The sequence below is a fragment of the Talpa europaea genome (assembly GCF_964194135.1).
Source record: "Talpa europaea genome assembly, chromosome: 14".
Lineage (NCBI taxonomy): Eukaryota > Metazoa > Chordata > Mammalia > Eulipotyphla > Talpidae > Talpa > Talpa europaea.
In genome coordinates, this window is record NC_140082.1 from 21,265,351 (window position 1) to 21,284,914 (window position 19,564).

The following is a 19,564-nucleotide window of genomic DNA, read 5'->3' on the forward strand; positions in this document are numbered from 1 at the left end:
AGTCTATAATAGAAAAAATTCAGGTTAATCATAAATGCATACAGTGTCATAATATTTTACACAGTCCAGTCTAGTAATAAAATATCTACCTGATTGTATGGAAAATGTACAGAAAAATAATGAATTGATCCTTTTCATGTTTTCCCAAATTATTAAATGGCTGATACTATGCCTTATTCAACGAGCCCGTATTATGGAAAAGAATTTCACTAAAAAATACTGAAGAAATTTCTACTACCAAGCAATATAAAGAAATATAACCAAATAATATAAAATATTTCACAATGATAACTAAAATTTTAAAGATTTAACTGAATATTTAGTGATCAGGGAGGAAAAAGGCTATGCATTATTCTTCTAGGTTATATTATCCCTCTGAATCACTACAGGATTTGAATGTAATTATACTGAAAAGTGCATCTACCACACACAAGTATCTCTTACCTATTTAAAATAATTTCAAAGTGGGCATCATAGTGCTGGCACATAATATTCATATTGTACTCATAGTGTACTATGAGTCATTGTCACCCAATGGCAATCGTCTAGAAACATACACTGAATCAAAATATTTAGGCATGAGGCTAGGGCATTTTCTCTATGGTTTGGTTTGTTTTAAAAATGCAGAGAAAATATTAGTACTCATGCGTGGATCAAGAACTGTTTTGCTATGCAGGTTAATCCTTTCCATGGAGAGGAGGGAAGGACCACACACTCCAGTGCCTCGTCGTAATCACTGGGATCTTAGAATCAAAAGCATAATTTTATAAATTCACAAATTATCTTTGCCTTAATCTTGTTATCAAAGCTGATTAACCCTTTCCTGTTGTTAATCTTCTGCTGTTATCCTCTTGATGGTCTTGAGTATTTAATTCAAAAAGTTTAATACCTTTTCAATTCTGTAACAGAAAAATATTGTAAAGAATTTATGTGAGATTTACTTTCCTCCCAATTGTCTTATCTGTATTCCCATATATGCCCATTTTATTCATCTAAATAATCTTCAGCAAAAAAAAACCTTTTTTGTATATAAAACCATTTAGGTCTGCGCAAACTACATAGGTTCAATCTGACCCATGACCATTTCTTGTAAATTAAGTTTCCACCGGACCACAACTTGGCTCATTTCTTTGGCCATTCTTTCAGTCCATTGTTTTGGGCTACTTCTGAGAGACAATGGTAGACCTGAGTAGTTTCCACAGAAACCATCTTGCCTGCCAAGGCCTAAAATATTTATTATCAAGTCTTTTATAGTTCGTTGCTTCTGACAGTATATCAGTGTTAATTCCCTGCAGACACGGGATTACAGGCATTTCCCTCCAAAAGTACTGTCATTTTCAGGAAATAATTAAAATTAGAGATGTATTCATTGTAAATATACTTTCAAAAGGCAAGAGAAATTACAGACCAAGAATTTAAGAAAAAAAGGTTCCTTTGCAAGTGATTTAATTTCACCATGACTGTAAATATGCTACAGTGAACTCTTAAAAATTTTCAGTTTAGTATTTTTAAACCATAACAAACATAATGATATCAGTGAAATTACTGTATTCACTAACAGAAAGTCAAGACTTGCTAAAGCCAGTTTGTGCTTACTAACTGCAAAAATCATGGTTTGCCCCTACTGGCTCCTTCAGGAACTGATTAACATTAATAGTCCCAAAGTGCTCCAGATAATTAGAAAATTCACAAGCTCTGGCCAATGATTATCTGCTTGGTTAATGGTGTTACCATTTGGAGTCCTTTATTCATATCTTAGCATGTATAGAGAACAGTTCCCCAAAGACTTCTTCTCTACACATGTATAAGCAAAACACAAAATCCTCAAAGGAGAAAAGAGAGGGCAAAGTGGTATCTACCTACCTATGTTTCAGAAAACAGAAACTCATGATGTGGAGCATGAGCACTCAACCCCTCAACGTGTCATTCATTTGAAATAAAATGTTTGTAAAAACCCAGGATAAAAATTAAAATCTGATGAACTGGATTAAAAAAAAAAAAACCCAAACACCTAAATTTATTATTCTCTTATGAAATTCACTAAGAGCCCAAAATGCTAAGGACCCACACATTCAGCAATGCCCTTAAGGCAGAAATTAAAAAGTTAACCAAATGGCAATGCTGCTTGAAGCTCTCCATCCGAAACCCAGCAGCCAGAAGACCAAAACTGATGCTCTCTCTCGACGTGGAGTATTCCATCTGGGCAGTGGCCTCTGGGAGGCTAGTTCAGAACCATCTATCTTTCTTTCCAAATCATATCGCTAAGCTATCAGACAGTCGGATGGCAAAGGCTTCTAGCAATAAATGAGCTCCTTTCAGCGGTCATAAGGGCACACGCAGACTTAGGGAAGAGCCACCAGCTTCAAAACGGAATAAAAATCGCTTCTCAAAGCAAATTTTTAAAAAGGGACACGAAAAAATGGGCAAAAATTCAGGAGCCCATTGAACAAGATTCTTCCACATCAGGCAGTTCATTTACAAAACAAAGTCCATCAGTCGGTGGACAAAGACCTAAGCGGAGGGGCCGGCCCCCGAGGAAACAGGGCGCAGGGCCCGCGGGCGGCGTGAGGAAAAAGCCACGACAGGTGGACGTGGAGGACGCGGGGCCCGGCGCGCACGCGCACAGGTGGCGGGCAGCGCGGTGCGCCCGCTGGGCCGGAAGCAGCCGGGAAAACGGGCGCAGACACAGAACCGTTTCACACCGAGCAGCGGGAGGGGGGAGGGGCGCGGGCGGTAAAGGCATGCGACAGGAGCGGACTCGTGTCTACCATTTCCCTTTCTTTCTCCTCAAATAACTCACCAAGAAAATCTGAGAAGACGGGGGAAAGGAAAGGAAGGACATGGGAAGGAAATTCCCGGAGCCGCTAGGGCCGCCTCGAGACCCGGCCGCGCACCTCGGGCACTCGGCCCGCTCGCCCACAGCCCGGGAGGGAAGCCTCGCTAGGCCGGACCGGCCCCGCGCTGCAGCCTCTGCGCCTGCGCCGCGGCCGGCCCGCGCGCCGCGCGTCACGCCCACGCCCTCAGCAGCCGCGCGCCGGGCACGTGACTCCCCGCGCTCCTCCCACCCGAGCCCGCCAAGCCCTCCCCCCCGGCTCCGCCCCTTCCCCGTATCGCGCGCGCCCGCGGCTGTGCGTCAGTCAGGGTGGTCGTGGCCGCGCTCCCCTCCCCGCGGGCTTGGAGCATGCGCAGAAGGGCCGTATTGTGTGACGCCCTGAGGTTCTAGTGGACTCTCTCCCCAAAAATATAGAGAAAAGATCAGCATGTAAAAGGGGAGGCCATTCCTCAACTCCCTGCTCCCCAAAGTATTGTTTCCATAAAACAATGTTTTCCATATTTAATTTCTCAGGCGGGAAAAGGATTTGTGGAGCAGAGCAAAAAGGGAGACCGAGGGTGTTGTACTGCCTTCCACGTCCCGTGGCCTAGTAACCGTTTCCATGGGAACCAGGCGTCAACATCGCGAAGCAAACCCAAGAGGAATAGAAGGGGCATTTTATTTTCTTCCCCAGAGAGGACTGCTAAGAGGTCAAAGGGGAATTATGTGAAAGAGAGAAAACTTAGTTTCTTGTGAACGCCAGCGAGGTGCAAAGGAAGCTGTGAAGAAAGGGAGGTATTAGCATAGTGAGAAAAAAGTTGAGTAGTTCTTTAGGAGTGATCTGATGGCGATGGATCCTGGGTGCTTTTCTGAGAGCATTTATAACCTTATACCCAGTGACTGGAAGGAGCCGCCCCAGCCTCCTAGGTATGTGGGTAAGCAAAGACTGTCACTCGATCAAGAAAAGGGAACACTTATTCCATTCAGGATTAACTAGGCATCATATGACTTTTATTTTTTTTAAAGATTTATTTATTTATCTATCTATTTATTTATCTATTTGTTTATTTATTTATACAAGCACTGGGTAGAGTCAGAGGCGCAGGAGGGTGAGAGAATTCACCAGAGCCAGAGCAGGGAGCAGAGCAGGCAGAAGGACCGAAGTACACTGCTGAGGGGAGCAGCGGGCGGCAGGAGAGGTCTGCGCGCCATGTGGGACCCTCCTCCCGTGGCCTGGGAGCAGCCGGGGATCGAACCAGCGCTGCAGAGGCCGCGGGCAGCTTCGCAACCCAGCGCTCAACCGCTGCGCCACCGGGGAGGCCCATCATATGACTTTTAACAAGAAGTAACATTTTTGTCCCATGAAGTAGCCTTGGATGACAACTTCTTAGAGAAGAGATTGCAAAATCCAGATATTTGATGTCTCACAATTCCCAGAGAGAGTGGAGTAGTGTTGTGAGAGGGTCGTTTTCATATGTTAGTTTCCTGTGAAGTTGGTGTGTCATTGTTGTGTAATTTATCTGTGTTTAGGATACTTGATATTTGGGTTTAGGTGTTCATTGCTGTTTATTTCTTACTGCAGAACTGCTCCCTCTGGAAAGGAATAGTACCTGTCTTTTTCCCAAAGATTATTGTCAAATGTAAATTCCTGTTTGTTTCTGAGCCTCCACCTTTTTGATCTGTGAAGCAAAATAGATGGACTAGATAGGGTATTTTTCAGACCTAATTGTTGGACGGAAGGAAAAGTAGATGGAGAGACTCAAAACTATGTGATTGAATCTGAAACTTTGCACAGATATTAGGACCCTTACATTCTCCAAATTTTTAGAAGTTAACCACAAAGTAAACATTCCATTACTCTCCTGTGTAAAGACTTAAAGCTTATTTAATTCTATAGGGAGAAAGGAAGATAACAAATGGAGAAATTATCATTCCTCCTAGGACTTGAAATACTTGCTGTCTTTTCTTTCTTCTTTGCCTGGTGCAAATCAGAACCACTTTGAAAGAGTGCTAAATTTAAGAAACAGGCTCTGATTAGTTTGGGGATTGTGAATGAATTTTCACTTGTTTCTTTGTTTGTAAAACAAAAGGTCCCTTTCAGTCCGAAGGGTCAGTTATTTTACTGGTAATTTACTTAGTGTGCATTAACATCCTAGCAAGTGGGCAGATCATCTGGTTTAACCAGAGCAGTACCTATATTGATTTCTTTTAACTTCAAAATCTAACAGATTAGAAAGAGAAATATAAAGTAAGGTATGATATAGTTGCAGGGTTTTGAGGAGTGCTCAAATTAACTGTTGTGAATAGACTTTTGGTCAGAAATTCCTGTATACTGCACAAGATAAAGCTCCTCCTCCCTGATACCACTGGTAGATTGTATTTCCTGTATTCAGTTTGAAGATGATTTTGGATTAGTTATTATGGTCATTAATAGATTAAAAATTTTTACTGCATCTAGGTGATTTTTTTTTTCAAGAAATTATATAGAAACAGCCCTTATTCATTTGGCAGGCATTACCTGAACCCTTCTTCAATTATAACATTGTCCTACTGTGTCAGATGGTGGGGAATGTTAGTGTGACAGTGCAAGCTTTTTAGTTTAGTCTGAAGGAATAAATAGGAAAATGAACTTATGATGAGAGGAAATTGAAGGCATTCCAATGTGGTACCAAGGAACTTTCTGTGTTAGGGTACATTCCACGTAGAGTCATGAATAAAAATGAGTTTTTCATTTGATAAGATGTCATGTATGCAAACCAGTAATGTATTAAAACATAACATTATAAAATATTTAACCAACTCCTTCTCATCATACTAACACAAACTTGCCTGATCCATCCCCTTATTGTCAGTGAAAATTAATCAGAGGAAAGAACTGTAGGCCTCGTTGGTGGCCTAGGGATTAAGCGTCAGTGCTATCACCACTAAGGCTTGAGTTCAATCACCAGCAAGGGAGCTAACCCACATATGATGCAGCAGACCTCTCCTGTCTTGCCAGCTACTCCCCCTTAGTCGTATATTCAGTAGATCCACCTATTCTGCTCCCTACTCTGTCTCTGGCGAATCATCTTCTCTCTATAAATATAGAAATATATCTATCCCCTCCCCTATGCCTGCACCTCTTAGCCTACACTCCAGTTCTACTATGCAAAAAAAAAAAAAAAATTGTATTCAACTGTAAGGTTATGTTTTTGGGATTTTGATAGGTATTGGATTGAATCTGTAAAATGCCTTAGGTAATATGGCCATTTTAATGATGTTTATCTTTCCAGTATATGAGCATGGGCTATCTTTCCATTTCTTTGTGCCTTCTTTTATTTCCTTTAAGAGAGTCTTACAGTTTTCAATATACAAGCCTTTCACCTCCTTCATTAAGTTTACTCCCAGGTATTTCAGTCTTTTTTAGTGCAATTGTAAATGGGATTTCTTTTTAATTTATCTTTCTTCTAATTCATTGATTGCATGTAGAAATGCAACTGAATTTTTGCTGAAGTGGTTGTATTAATATCGGAGTAGATTTTTAGAGTACTGAACTTTAGAAGATATTAAGAGTTATTGTATAATGATGAAGCAATCAATTTCTCAAGGTATGATAATCCTAAATGCTATATATTTATAATAGCACTTAAAAATATACCAAACATAAACTGATAGAACTAAAAGCAGAAATAGAAAATGCCACAATTATAGCCAGAGACATCAACATCTGTCAAGAAATAATAGAACATCTTTTTCCTGGTACCTCTTTCTTAGGGTAGAATTACCATCCAACCTACTTAAGGTCCAGATAATTATACACTTTATGGCTAATCTCCATATGAATGTAGACATATAAATTAGAAATATATATCCTTTTTAAAAATTATGATAATTTCTACTAGAAATATAAATAAAACTTTTAAAAAATTTTAGGTACACATCAATTTTTAAGACAGCTATAAAAAATGACATGCAAAAACTTAAAACTTCAATGAAAACTATGGGGCCAGCAAAAGTTGAAGTACCTTCTCCGAAGGATTTCCTGAAGAAACATTCAAAAGAAAAACCACTACCACCAAGTAAGATTTATCATTCTTTTTTAATATAGTAAGTGTTAATAGATAATTTTACTAAAATTATTTTATTGTCTATGAATATTAAATGTGCACAGGTGATAACAACTTTACCTCATATTAGACAAAATTTAAAAGTTTAGGTTAGTAGAGGATTCAGTAGAAAAAGAGGATGGAGAATAAGTTGCCTTCAAAATAGACTTTTCATTTGGTGGTACAAGCATCTTAAACTACATTTTGGATTAGCCAAGAAACCTCCACCTCCAGCACTACATGATTCACCATTTTATTCCTAGTCATATAGCTTTGATTAAAAGCAATAGTTATAAGAAAAGTTCTAAGCTCCAATGGGGGGGTGGGGGGGTTGGGGGGGGGGTGGGAATCCCTGTCTGGTCTTCTGCTAGGTGATAAAAATTATAACTATTACTACCAGACTCACTTTAGGCTCACTATAGGTCTCTAAGACCACAAAAAAATAATTTAAATGGAGGGAATTTCATGAAAGAAAGGGGAAGAACCTGTTTCTTGGAAATACTACCTGTTTGGGCATACAGGGCCCCAAACTTAGAAGGGCCCTGGTTTAATGTTCTGCTCTTGCCATCTTGAAATTCTTCATTTCTGAACAAGTAGCTTTGCATTTTCATTTGTTATTGGACCTTGCAAATTATGCAGTTAATCATAGTCTGAGATTATATAGATATCAGGAAAGAGGGCTATCAGGAAAATGAAAAGTAGATGAAAATGGAATTATTACAGTTATATAAGGAATCAGCTGCTTCCCCAGCTGGGTATGTTTTTCCTAATAATTTTGAACAATGACAAGGAGAGTGAAAACAAGTCTATAACTTTTAAGAAATTGGCTTTTTTAAAAAAAGATTTATTTTATTTTATACATACAAGAGCTGGGGCACAGGCCAGAGGTGTGGTAGGGTGAGAGGATTCACCAGAGACAGAGTAGGGAACAGAATAGGCAGATTGATCAAAGTACACTGATGAGAGGAGCAGTGGGGGAGTCAGAAGAGGTCTGCTGAGCCATGTGGGTTGCTCTCTGGCTGACTGGGGGATCGAACTCTGGGATCGAACTCGTGCTGCAGAGGCTGCGGACAGCTTCATAGGCTGCTTCTTAACTCCTTGCACCACCAGGGAAGCCCAAAATTGGCTTTTTGACAACTTCTTGCACCATGGAAATAATGAAACATCTCAAGCCATCTAGGATATACATCTTGACAAAAGTGAAGCTATTACTTTCTATGGAAATATTTTGTGTCCCACAGCCTTCTCTCATAATGCCAAATGCCATGAGAAGGATGAGGGCATTTTAGGAAAGCTGGAAGAAGCAAATCTGAAAATACCACATTCATGCTTAATTAATGGCCTCTAAAGTCCTTTTTGCATTTCTCTAGTGCAGTCTTGGCATTTGTGTCCACAACTACTTGGGAACACTGGAAAAATCTTTAAGTGTAACTAGATGTTTTTAATGCTTCAGAACCAATGAGATCTTGGGTCCTGATGTATCCTTTCTAGGATTAAGCCTAGAACACAACTACCAAGCTTTATAAACCCTACATATCAAATAAGGAAAAAGCTTATCATCTTATAAATATTAGCACAAAGCAAACATAAAATGCCACTGGCCTTAAGGATAATTAATTAAGAAATTCAGGGTGGTACACAAACCTTAAATGTCCAGTCCAGTGAGACAAAGTCAAAGTTAATATAGGCCAAGGCTGCTGCAATCTCTTTTCACCAATCTCTTATTTTGTCATTTTGAAACTGTCCCAAGACAGTGATTTGCTAGACACATTGAAAAATACTTAACAGATACATGCACATTCCTCTAAATTCAATTAATAGAACATCTGCCTAACTACAAGGCTGTGTTGACATTGCCATTGTAATACAACTTAAAATAAAACCCAAAGCATTTATTCTTCAAGTTTATTGTCATTGTAAGCAAATGATTTGTGAAAGAGACATTCTAATGACCTCGTTTTTACTTTATTTCTTTAAATAAAGTCACATTCTGAGATATTAGGGGCTAGGGGGTTAATACAATCCATAGACTTTTAATAGCAAGTGTTGCTTTTTCTAATAAGAGTTGTGTAAACTGTGCTTTTTACAAAGTCAGAGTCCCGAGTATTATGATGAGATTAAGATTGGAGTAAAGTTCTATCAAGATAGTCAATTCCATCTGAAGGCAGGGATCCCATACCTCTAAAACACAAACCACGTAAACCAGTGTTACCTCAATTAGAAAAAAAAAGAGGATAGTTATTCCCTTCATTCTTAGAAATGAATTATAATCATTTTACCAAACCATTTTTATGTGGCTGTATCAAAATAGACAAGTTGGAATGGTCAAGTTGAAAAGGCTGTGTAAAAATGGCAGCTTCATCTGCTGCTTCTGAAGAGAATGTGTTATAGAGAAATAAATAAGATAATTCTGGAGAGTAGTTCCTTTTGGAGGTGAGATATAATCAGGGAGGACTGAAGAGGAAGCTTCAGCTGTATTTGGTAATCTTTTATGTATTAAGCTATGTCTCAAGTACATATGTGTTGCATGGTTTTTATACCTTAACACTAACTAGTGAAAAAAAATCCATAGATTCTTGGACTTAAGAGTACATCAAATATGATGTATATACCTGGTGATTTTATAGTAACTTTCCTCTGAGAAGCAATTTTTAGTAATATTGTTAGTATTCAGTAAAGAGTTTCTTTAAACTTATTTCAATGGAAAAATGAAACATTTGCTATTGAAATGTTTATAAGAAAACATTTTCACAATAGTTATTGAAAAATTATTAGTTAACTAGCACATGATTTAGAGTTCTTACCTTTTCCCTCACTATAATCTGGTCATCATTTTGGTTAATTTGCACTTAATTTTTGGCATTTGTGGTTACTTAATTTTTACCTTAAATATTTGGGTATATTTTAATAATACTTAAGTTTTAGTGGTAAAATATCTGGATATTATAAATAGTACTAAGTAGCATTGTTTATCATTTAATATTAACAAGGAAATTTTATGTTTAACAGAAAAAAAGTTTGACTGGAATGAGCCCAGAAAGCCTCCTGTGCCATTAAGGAGTGAACATCCAGTCATGGGAATACAGAGTGAAAAAAATTTTATAACTACAAATGCAGCCAATGTCATTATGGGAGTGGCTAAAAAGCCTAAACCAATTTATGTTGACAAAAGAACTGGAGACAAGCATGATCTTGAACCTTCAGGCTTAGTTCCAAAGTACATCAATAAAAAGGTAACCTTATGATATATTAATAAGAGATCTAAGACTCAAATAATTTAAATCTGGTGTTCATAATGGTTTTCTATATGATCATTAAGAATGCTGTCACTGGACAAATTATCTAGATTGCCAATTCCCATTCCTCTGCAATCTGTTTTTGATCTAACAGAGAATTTGGAACAAACAATACTATAGAGCAACAAACAATACTAGAGGAAAACTATAATTGCTTTCCTCAATTTCAATTACTAATAGATGTAATAACTATAATAAGTATTCTTTAAAAGATATTAATTTTTGGCAAGGTGAAAATGTCACTTAAAATCACTTCCACCATTATAAATCTCGAAAGGCAAAACTTTCAGAAGATTCTGTGATTAAATCATTAGGTAGCAGAATGAGAGATATCTAGAGGAATACAACCTCAGACTATTCACCCTATTAATATAGTGTAAATAATACACAATATCATTTCTATTGAATACAATCCTTTGTTTTCAGTTTAAAGTAAAGCAGAACTTGAAAGTACCATGCAATAATCTAGTCCCTTTGAGTCCTTAATTTCTATATGAAAAGGTGCTTATAGGATAGGCATATACTTGTTATGGAGAAAATTATAGAAACTTGGGTTAAACTGCTTAAATATAGAAAATGTTTTAAAAAGTGTAATCTAAAAAAACCTCATACATATCCTGTTTTACTTTGTAACTTATAGAAATACACATATTCAAATATAAGTACAAAATCCCAAAGCATAATCATACATAATAAAAAGTAGTGGCAAGAAAGAAAGTAAAGAAAGAAGAAAGGAAAAGGAATAGAAACATAATTGAAATAGTGGTATGCAGGGGCTAGCATTAAGACAGTGTGGATCTATCATGATAAATCCAGTACCTGTTCAGAAGCAAATCAGGAACCACAAGGCTTTTGTCAGAGAACACTACTTATTCCTGAGACATTCTTCTCACTAAGACACTTCTGTAAAAATTTAGCACAAACCTATGAGTTGGCAACGCATGCCAATAAAGTTAATTCAGGCTTCTCCAGACACTTCCTCCTCCTGTGACCCCTGAAGGTTGCTCATGCTTATCAGGTATGGAAAAGCAGAGATTTCACTCTCCTACCTCTTTACAGTGACTTCCAATCCATTATTTTCCCACTATTTTACAAATCCCTTCTTCTTTGGTGGTCATGCCACCAATTGCCACACACTCTGTTCCTCCTTCTACCCGTGCTGTTCACTTCAGTACATTTTATGCCTTGAGCCAGATAATTGAGATGATCCGTAATGGAAACAGAAAATAATATTTAGTCTACCCATCCTTGTTTATCAAGCCACACAAACTCTCAGTACCTACTGTCCTCTTGGTCTTTCTCATTAAGAAATCAGGGCTCATAAAGTAATTCTTCAACTTATTTTCTATTTATCAAGGTCAAGTTTTTAAAATATAATACTGGAATAAATCCTTTAAGGGCAATGTCATTTTTTAAAGATGAGTGAGCCTTAGGATTTAGTTTCAAATAAAAGAGTGTATGCCCTTTTGTGCCATGAGAAATAATTTGTGAAAACAAACTGAAACATGGATGATTACATGAGGTATATAGAGATAGCAGTAAGATATTATTTCAGATTCTAATTCTGCCACTTTATAACTTAATCTTTTTGTGATGATTCAAAGTCATTACCATGTACTAAACAGTACTTAACAGTAATGAGGTGTTGCTGTGTTTCCTGACATTTATTGGACTATTTACCACTGCACTAACTATACAGAGTACTGTGCCTTTAGAATTTATTTGTATAGTGCCTTACACCTTTTCAGAACACATTATATCTAGGGTTTCCATCCCATATTCAGTCAGTATGGGTTAGCTTTTGTGTGGTAACAAATAGTTCCCAAATTTCAATAACTTAAAGCAGCAAAGTTTTATTGTCTGCTTGTAGTATATGTTCACTGAGAGTTGTTGGTGGCTTTACTTCTTGTCATCATTTCAGGACCCAGGCAACCCAAAACATCTCCCCTCACTATACCAAACAGAAAAAACAAAAACACATGGCAAGTCATTCATCAGTTCTTAAGCTTCTTCCCCAAAGAGACAGAAGAAACTAATCCTCACCTTAGACAAGTCAGGTCATATGGCTACATCTTACTTCAAAGTGAGCAGGAAAGTTTCCTCCTAACAAGGGGCTAGAAGGAGAAGAAACAGAATATTTGTGAATAGTTTTATTGATTACCATATCTCTCAACAGCTGCTTCTTCAGAGAGGTCTTTTCCTAACATTTTTTATTTATCTAAAGTAGCTCTTACCATTTTCTTCCCCTGTAAGGTCTTTTAATTTACTTTGTGGCACTTATATCTGTTATTTTATACTTCACTTTTTGCTTTTCTTACCATAAAATACAAATTACTTGAATATGGAATCTTTCTAGCACAAAGTACATTCTCGAATAAGTTTTTGAAGATGCCAAACACATTCACTAATCTGAAACAATCACAGCTGATTGCTTCACTCTTAGTCCTTGTAAACAGCCTGGGAGCCTAAAAATGTACTTTCAATTTTCAGATACAAATTTAGGTTCCCAAGTCAAATTTCTCTTAAAGCGAATGTGCTTACTATCATCTTCTCAGAGTTTGTTTTTACATGCCTTGCAAGCATTTATTGTCTTATTTAACAAGACCATGAAAAAGAGGCCACAAAGATACTAAAGATTTTCAAGGTAAAAGCTCAAGCACCTAAAAGAAAAAAAAGAAAAGTCAACTATTAGGTGAAATTAAGAACTGAGTCATCAGCTAAGAACAGGCACTGGAAACATTCAGAGTAGGGAAAACAAGTGATCACATTAACAACTCATGTTTATAAAACACCAATTCCCAATGAGAAAAATGTCCTTGAATTTTGTCAGTTTGCAGTGTGTTAAACAAAGGCTTTAAGTCTATATTTTTTTACTCCCAGTCATTGGCTAGTATACACATGTATCTAAGATTGCATTTGGGATACTGATTTTTTTTTTCCTGAAAAATCCTTATAAGGATTATGGTGCCACACCTGAATATATTTGTAAGCGAAATGAGGAAATAAAGAAAGCCCAAGAAGAATATGATAACTTTGTCCAGGAAAGCCTTAAGAAGGCAGCTATGAAAAGACTATCAGATGAAGAAAGGGAGGCAGTTCTACAGGTATGTATTCTGTAATTTATATTTGTCTGTAACTTTGTAGGATAACCTAGAAAAAAGGTCCACCCTTACCTTGATTATTATAGCCAATTCTTTGACTTTAAAATCATAATACTCTCACAAAGCTCTTAGGGGAGAGCAAAAAGTTATGATATAGAGATTCATTGAATAATACTTTGTTTCCAGTTTAGTTAGCTTGATTTTTCTTGAAGTGGTGTGTAAAGAAGCCCACCTTCTCCTAAACCGAATATGCATAAGTGAAGTGGAAAAGCATTTTTATTTTTATTCTTGTGTCCCTTAATTTTTCAAAAATAATATCCATAAAATAGATCTCTTTCACTAGATGGAGCTCTAGAATAATTGAAACTGTTCCTAGACCAACTTTTTTCCCTTTTCAATAAGCCAAATTTTAAAATAACCAAGTGTTAGGTTTTATATTTATTTTTCTGATGTTGAGTAAGGTGAAGTTAAAGATATTTATATTGGAATTTTTAATGTAAACATTTTATCTGAGGCATTAAAAACATTGGGGGATGTGATTAGGGTTGTTCCATTTAAGTCTATATTTTTTTACTTCCAGTCATTGGTTGGTCTGCAATAAGCACCTCCTTGTACTCTTCTGTAGTTGTGCTATCTCTTGTAGAGGTACAATTAGTATTTTATTCTTTGGTTATTACGAAAGCTTTCTATGAGGCCATATCTAGTGACCTTTTAAAAACAGAAAACTTTTTTACCTTACTAATTTCTCTTGAAAAGTGGATTCATAACATTTTATTAATGCCATTATAATCATCAGTAAACATTTATTAAATGCCTGTTTTGCATAGAGCATCACACTAAACCCAGAGGATGTTAAAAAAAAAAAAGGCATAACAGGGCCTCCTGGGTGGTGCATTGAGTTGAACGCAGCACTGTGAGGCTGTCCACAGACTCTGCAGCGCCTGTTCGATTCCCGGCCGGCCAGGGAGATTCCCACATGGCACAGCAGACCTCTCCTGTCACACCCGCTGCTCCCCTCAGCAGTGCCTTCGGTCTGTCTGCCTGGTCTGTTCCCCAGTCTGTCTCTGATGAATTCTCTTACCGTCCCACACCTCTGGCCTATACCCCAGGTATTGTATACGTAAAAATAAATAAATAAATAAATCTAAAAAAAAAAAAGGACATAACATTTCTGCTACAGAAACTCTTGTAATTGAATTAATGAGAGGTAATAAGTATCTATGTACATATATAGATGTGTGCATGTATAGATTACAACTTTTGAAAAATTCTAAGGCATGGGTCTCCAATGAAGGATAGCCCAGTTTAGCTGGGTCTTCAACTGCAGCATGAAAGGGTGTCCCAGACAGCAGGAGTGCCTTAAGGGAAAGAATTGTATATCCTTTGTTGACAGCAATCTCCCCAGTGCCTAACCCACTATTAAACAGTTGTTTAATAATGGTGTGCTTGAAAGAAAAAAGGAAGACATACAGGCAAGGTGCTGGCAGACAGAGAGGTGGGACTTTGTGTACTATTTTAGAGACAGGATTTATCTTTTGGTCCATTCATATTCATTCATTCATTCATTCATTCATTCATTCATTCTCTCTTGCTCTCTCTCTCTCTCTCATTAGATTCTACCATTTTTAGAAAGTATTTCACATCTAACTGATGCTGAAATAGGGAAAGAGAGGAAGAACTTTTCTGAGTCCAGCTATTTCCTCTTCTGCCTTTTTGGATACAATGGAAAATAGCCCTAGCTTCATAATATGTTCTCTGCAGAGTTTCTTTGTATACTTTAATGTGACAGTAGCAAGTTCTATTGGATGCCTTACTCAGGCTGCTCATTATTGCTGACTGGTAGCAAAGCCACAAACTATGCTATTGACAAGTCCTGAACGGTGATTCCCTCCCTGCTTAAGAGTTGTATATGATAATGTGGTTGTATGTCCCTGAGTAGGTCACATTTTGCTCAGTCTTCATGAAATAACAGTCTCAACATACCTGGAAGGGATCATGTGGTCTAATAATTTCAAACTTCTTACTTTACAGATTAGGATATATAATGCAAATATATTAAGCAAACATTTTTTCCCACATCCTTTCATTCATTTATTGACCATCTACTATGTTCCAAGCACTGTACCCAGCTCAAGGTATTCTATAGGTAGCAAAACCAGCACAGTCAACCACTATCAGTGAGCTTAGAATTTGGTTTACATTTGGTCACAAAATTATCAAATAGTTGAGAGGGACTAAAACTCATTTGGACTAATTCCCAGGCCATTGTTTTCCCATGACATTAAACACATGTGCACAGGGATGCCCTATCAGTCAGGGCTCCAGCAGGAAAGAGAAGGGACACTCAGCTGGGATTCTGAAGAGGATTTATGGGGCAATTATTTACAGAAGTGAAGCAAGATTTAGGGAACCAACAAGGACCAAGGCAGCCTAGGACTAAGGACAATAGAAATCCTCCACTACTCTAAATCTGAAGGACAAGTGTAAGAAAGAGGCCCAATGAGAGCTGAAGGTTGGAAAAAGGGGCTGCCTGACAGGAATTTTTGTCATGGATAGATGAGCCAGAACTGGTGTCCAGGTGATGCCAAGAGTGAGAGGAAGAAACACCCTGAGTTTTCTCTCTTCCCACCAACACTTTCTTTGACTTCACTCAGGCTAGGAGCTGAAAAGTAAAAGACCTAGTGGAAGGGGAGAAGCAGTCAGCAAGAATCAAAGGTGTGGGTTTAAAACGAACAGGACTAAAGGTCCTTCTTGTTAATTGTATGACTGCTTCTCTGTACTTGAATTTTCCAGAATTAATATGACTTTAGCATTAAAACAGGAGAGAGAAAAATTAAATAAAAATAAGGGGAAATAACTGTTGCTGCAATAGGTAAAAGATGTAAATGAAAAGTCTTGAAATTAGCAAAGAGGCTATTTCAGTATAATATGAAATACTAGTTATGTTTAGTTCACACCCTTAACTGTTGACTTAGATCCAAACATTATTGTACCACTGGGAGATTTTTTTAAAGCATATCATCCATTAAAAGGAAATTCAGAGAAAATGTGTAACTGCTGTGGCTGCATGTAATATGAAAATATCACCCAGCTAGCCTTGAAAATCCTCTGATATTTGAAAGTATATAAATCCATAGATTTCCTCTCTGCACTAGTACCCCTGTGGAGCCCTGTGGAAACATATTTCACATTTACAATGAAAGACTATATGGAAAAATGGAATTCTTTTGAGGACACTTTTTTGGAATATATCTTGTATATTATAAAGAACCATGTTAACCCATCCACCTCTTTTTAAAATTTAGCCTGGATATTTTCCTTTTATCATTTGCCTTTCCTAAACCTTTGATGTATTCTCTCTCACTCAACAAATGTTCAAAATTTGTTGCCCTTTTACCTAACCTATCTATCGTTATCCAGTGTGCTTTATGCTATCATTGTTTTTAGCTCAACATGGAAATAAATCATTGACAATTTCTTGCCCCTGGAAAGTATCTACAAGATTAAATGTGTACTATGATGGCAATTATAAAGGCATTATCATATAAGACACTTCTTGGTTTTCAGAGACCATATTTTCAGGGTAATGTTTTAAATCATACTTTCAGTTTTCCTTTCTGCTTTTGTAAAAATAAATGAGTGTGTACCCATAGTAAATAATAAAGGGTGCTAATTTATAAAACTTCATTACATAAATGCAATAAATTAAGATCATGTTGTCGATGGGGTTTCAAGTGCACTGTGGTAAGAAATGGTAACTACAGAGATAGAAATAACCTTTATTGCTCCTAAGAGATCCCTAATTTTGAATGTGTTGTTTTCTAAGAACATAAAACATTAACTACATTATTGAATTAGCATGTGTGTTACATTTAATGACATTCCAATCATTTCTGGAATATGTTAATGGGAAGTAGAGATCCCTAGACTATGGTGGGAGAATTCTTTCTAATATATTTAAAAGATCCGCTCTCTCTTTTTTTTTTTTTAAAGATTTATTTATTTATTTATACCAGCACTGGTATTTATTTATTTATACCAGCATCTTTTTTAAAAAAAGATTTATTTATTTATACAGTCAGAATCGCGGGAGGGTGAGAGAATTCACCAGAGCCAGAGCGGGGAACAGAGCAGGCAGAAGGACCGAAGTACACTGCTGAGGGGAGCAGCGGGCGGCAGGAGAAGTCCACGCGCCATGTAGGACCCCCCTCCGGTGGCCGGGGAGCAGCTGGGGATCGAACCGGCTCTGCAGAGGCTGCGGGCAGCTTCGCAACCCGGCACTAAACCGCTGCGCCACCAGGGAGGCCCAAAAGATCCTCTCTTATTACATTTAATCTTTGCATTTTGTACAATTCTTCTTAGTCAGATATATGAAAATATGTCCTTGCAAGTCAGATCCAAATACTTTCTTGGTCAAAACAGCTTTTTACTTGAGAAAATCAATTCGAAATTGTCGTTTTAACAAAGCATTTGCTGTGAGCTTAGTTTCAAACCACTCAGCTCTGCAGATGAGTATTTGGTGGTAAAAACAAGTACAGTAACACTAAAAACAGAGCAAATAAATACTCCCAATGGGAACTGAGCACATAATCAAGGACAGGGTTTGGCCTCTGAACAGTATTTTTTGTTTCTGTGGGGCTAAGTTCTTGATAAATACACATCATTTTTCAGGGTTTTTTTTTTGCCTGGTTTCTTTACCTATTACATCTTTCTTTGTCAGTCCAGCTTTATGGACAATTTACTTTACTTTTATAGTTTACTTCAGCATTTACTGTTTTCCTACCATTGGCAGGGCCTGAAAAAGAACTGGGAAGAGGTACATAAAGAGTTCCAGTCCCTCTCAGTCTTCATCGATTCCATACCAAAGAAGATTCGCAAGCAGAAGCTGGAGCAAGAAATGAAGCAACTGGAACATGACATTGGTATCATTGAAAAGCACAAAATTATTTATATTGCCAATAAGTAATAATGTATTTACAAAGTATAGTCATTGTAGCATAGGAAAACAACATGAATAAAATAAAAATGAAACTAGGGTTTGCAAAGAGGAAAACATTATATAGGAAATAAAGTCTTTACCAAAATGTTTAGGCAATGTTTAAAGAATAATTGAAGTATTTCCCTACACAAAAGAAAATTTTGTTTTTACCAGTGTTAAGTTTTCCATACAAAAAGCAATTAAAGTTTGATGTTAAGTGTTCCTGTTCTGTAGTGTGCTTCATTATTATTTTATACTTGTTTCACATAAACATTAATTTCTGGACCTTGAGAAATAAAATCACCACTCAGAACATTACATTTTTTCACACTGCATCATACAAGGAACACATATTTAAAACGCTCAAATATTTTGAATGGAAATAGTGATGCATGCTTTCTTACTGCTCTAAAGTGTATTCTACATATTATTTCAGAGCTCCACAAATTTAACAGCATATATTTTCTGGTGGCCTATGTCATATGCAGCCATTTCCAACCATACATATTTTCAGTATTCACAATTCTATCTATGCTGAAAGGCTTACATTTAGAGAAAGAAAAATTAAGAAGGTGATTTATAAAATTATGAAAACAACTTATGCACAGTTGAGGAATAATGCATTAAAGAGAACTGCCTTCTTGCTGACATACCAACTTTTTAAAACTTTGCTACTCCATATGCTTTATTCCATAATTTACTATATGCAAGTCATTAAAATAGGGTATTATTTTTTCTTTTTTGGTCCTTGTGAATAACACAGTTTCTATTGGTAGCATTACATAATTGATCAAGTAATATGTTTATGTAAGTAGAGCTGTCTTCAACTCAAAACTAAAAGTTTGTAAATCCCCAAAAAAGGAAAAATCTGTTTTTATGAAATTTTAAATTGGAGAAATTCAGTAAAATATATGAAACTACAAAATATCAGAGCAATGGCAGTTTCTCTGCTTACACTGATTTTTATTCTATAGACAACACAAATAACAATTCTTTCTGAGCTTTTTCACAAGCAGAATTTGGAAGCACTATAGGAAAAACTTGCCTTAGTTAAATAAAAAAATGCTTACATACATGTGTTCTAGAAAACTCACTTTAAATTTTTAAACATCTGTTAATAAGAATAATTTCTTTATTCTTGTCTTACTTTAGGGCAGATACTTATTTATTTGTTTTTAAAGATTTATTTATTTATGCATACAAGAACTGGAGTACAGGCCAGAGATGGGGGGTGGGGAGATGACGGAGTCACCAGAAACAGAGTGGGGAACAGAATAGGCAGATCTACTGAA

General features: G+C 36.8%; 1 protein-coding gene across 1 annotated transcript; it reads left to right on the plus strand.

Moving 5' to 3' along the window:
- The first annotated feature begins 3,488 nt into the window (after positions 1-3,488).
- On the plus strand, positions 3,489-18,343 carry ENKUR (enkurin, TRPC channel interacting protein). The gene is made up of 5 exons (XM_084253407.1): positions 3,489-3,739; positions 6,725-6,870; positions 9,907-10,130; positions 13,151-13,297; positions 18,087-18,343. The coding sequence occupies exons 1-5, from the start codon at positions 3,657-3,659 to the stop codon at positions 18,258-18,260; spliced, it is 774 nt and encodes a 257-aa protein (XP_084109533.1). The 5' UTR covers positions 3,489-3,656; the 3' UTR covers positions 18,261-18,343.
- Positions 18,344-19,564: the final 1,221 nt, after the last annotated feature.

Coding starts and splice junctions, on each gene's coding strand:
- ENKUR (XM_084253407.1), top strand. CDS start 3,657: ATGGCGATGGATCCTGGGTGCTTTTCTGAGAGCATTTATAACCTTATA. Junction 6,871..9,906: donor AGAAAAACCACTACCACCAA/GTAAGATTTATC, acceptor TATGTTTAACAG/AAAAAAAGTTTGACTGGAAT. Junction 13,298..18,086: donor AAAGGGAGGCAGTTCTACAG/GTATGTATTCTG, acceptor TACCATTGGCAG/GGCCTGAAAAAGAACTGGGA.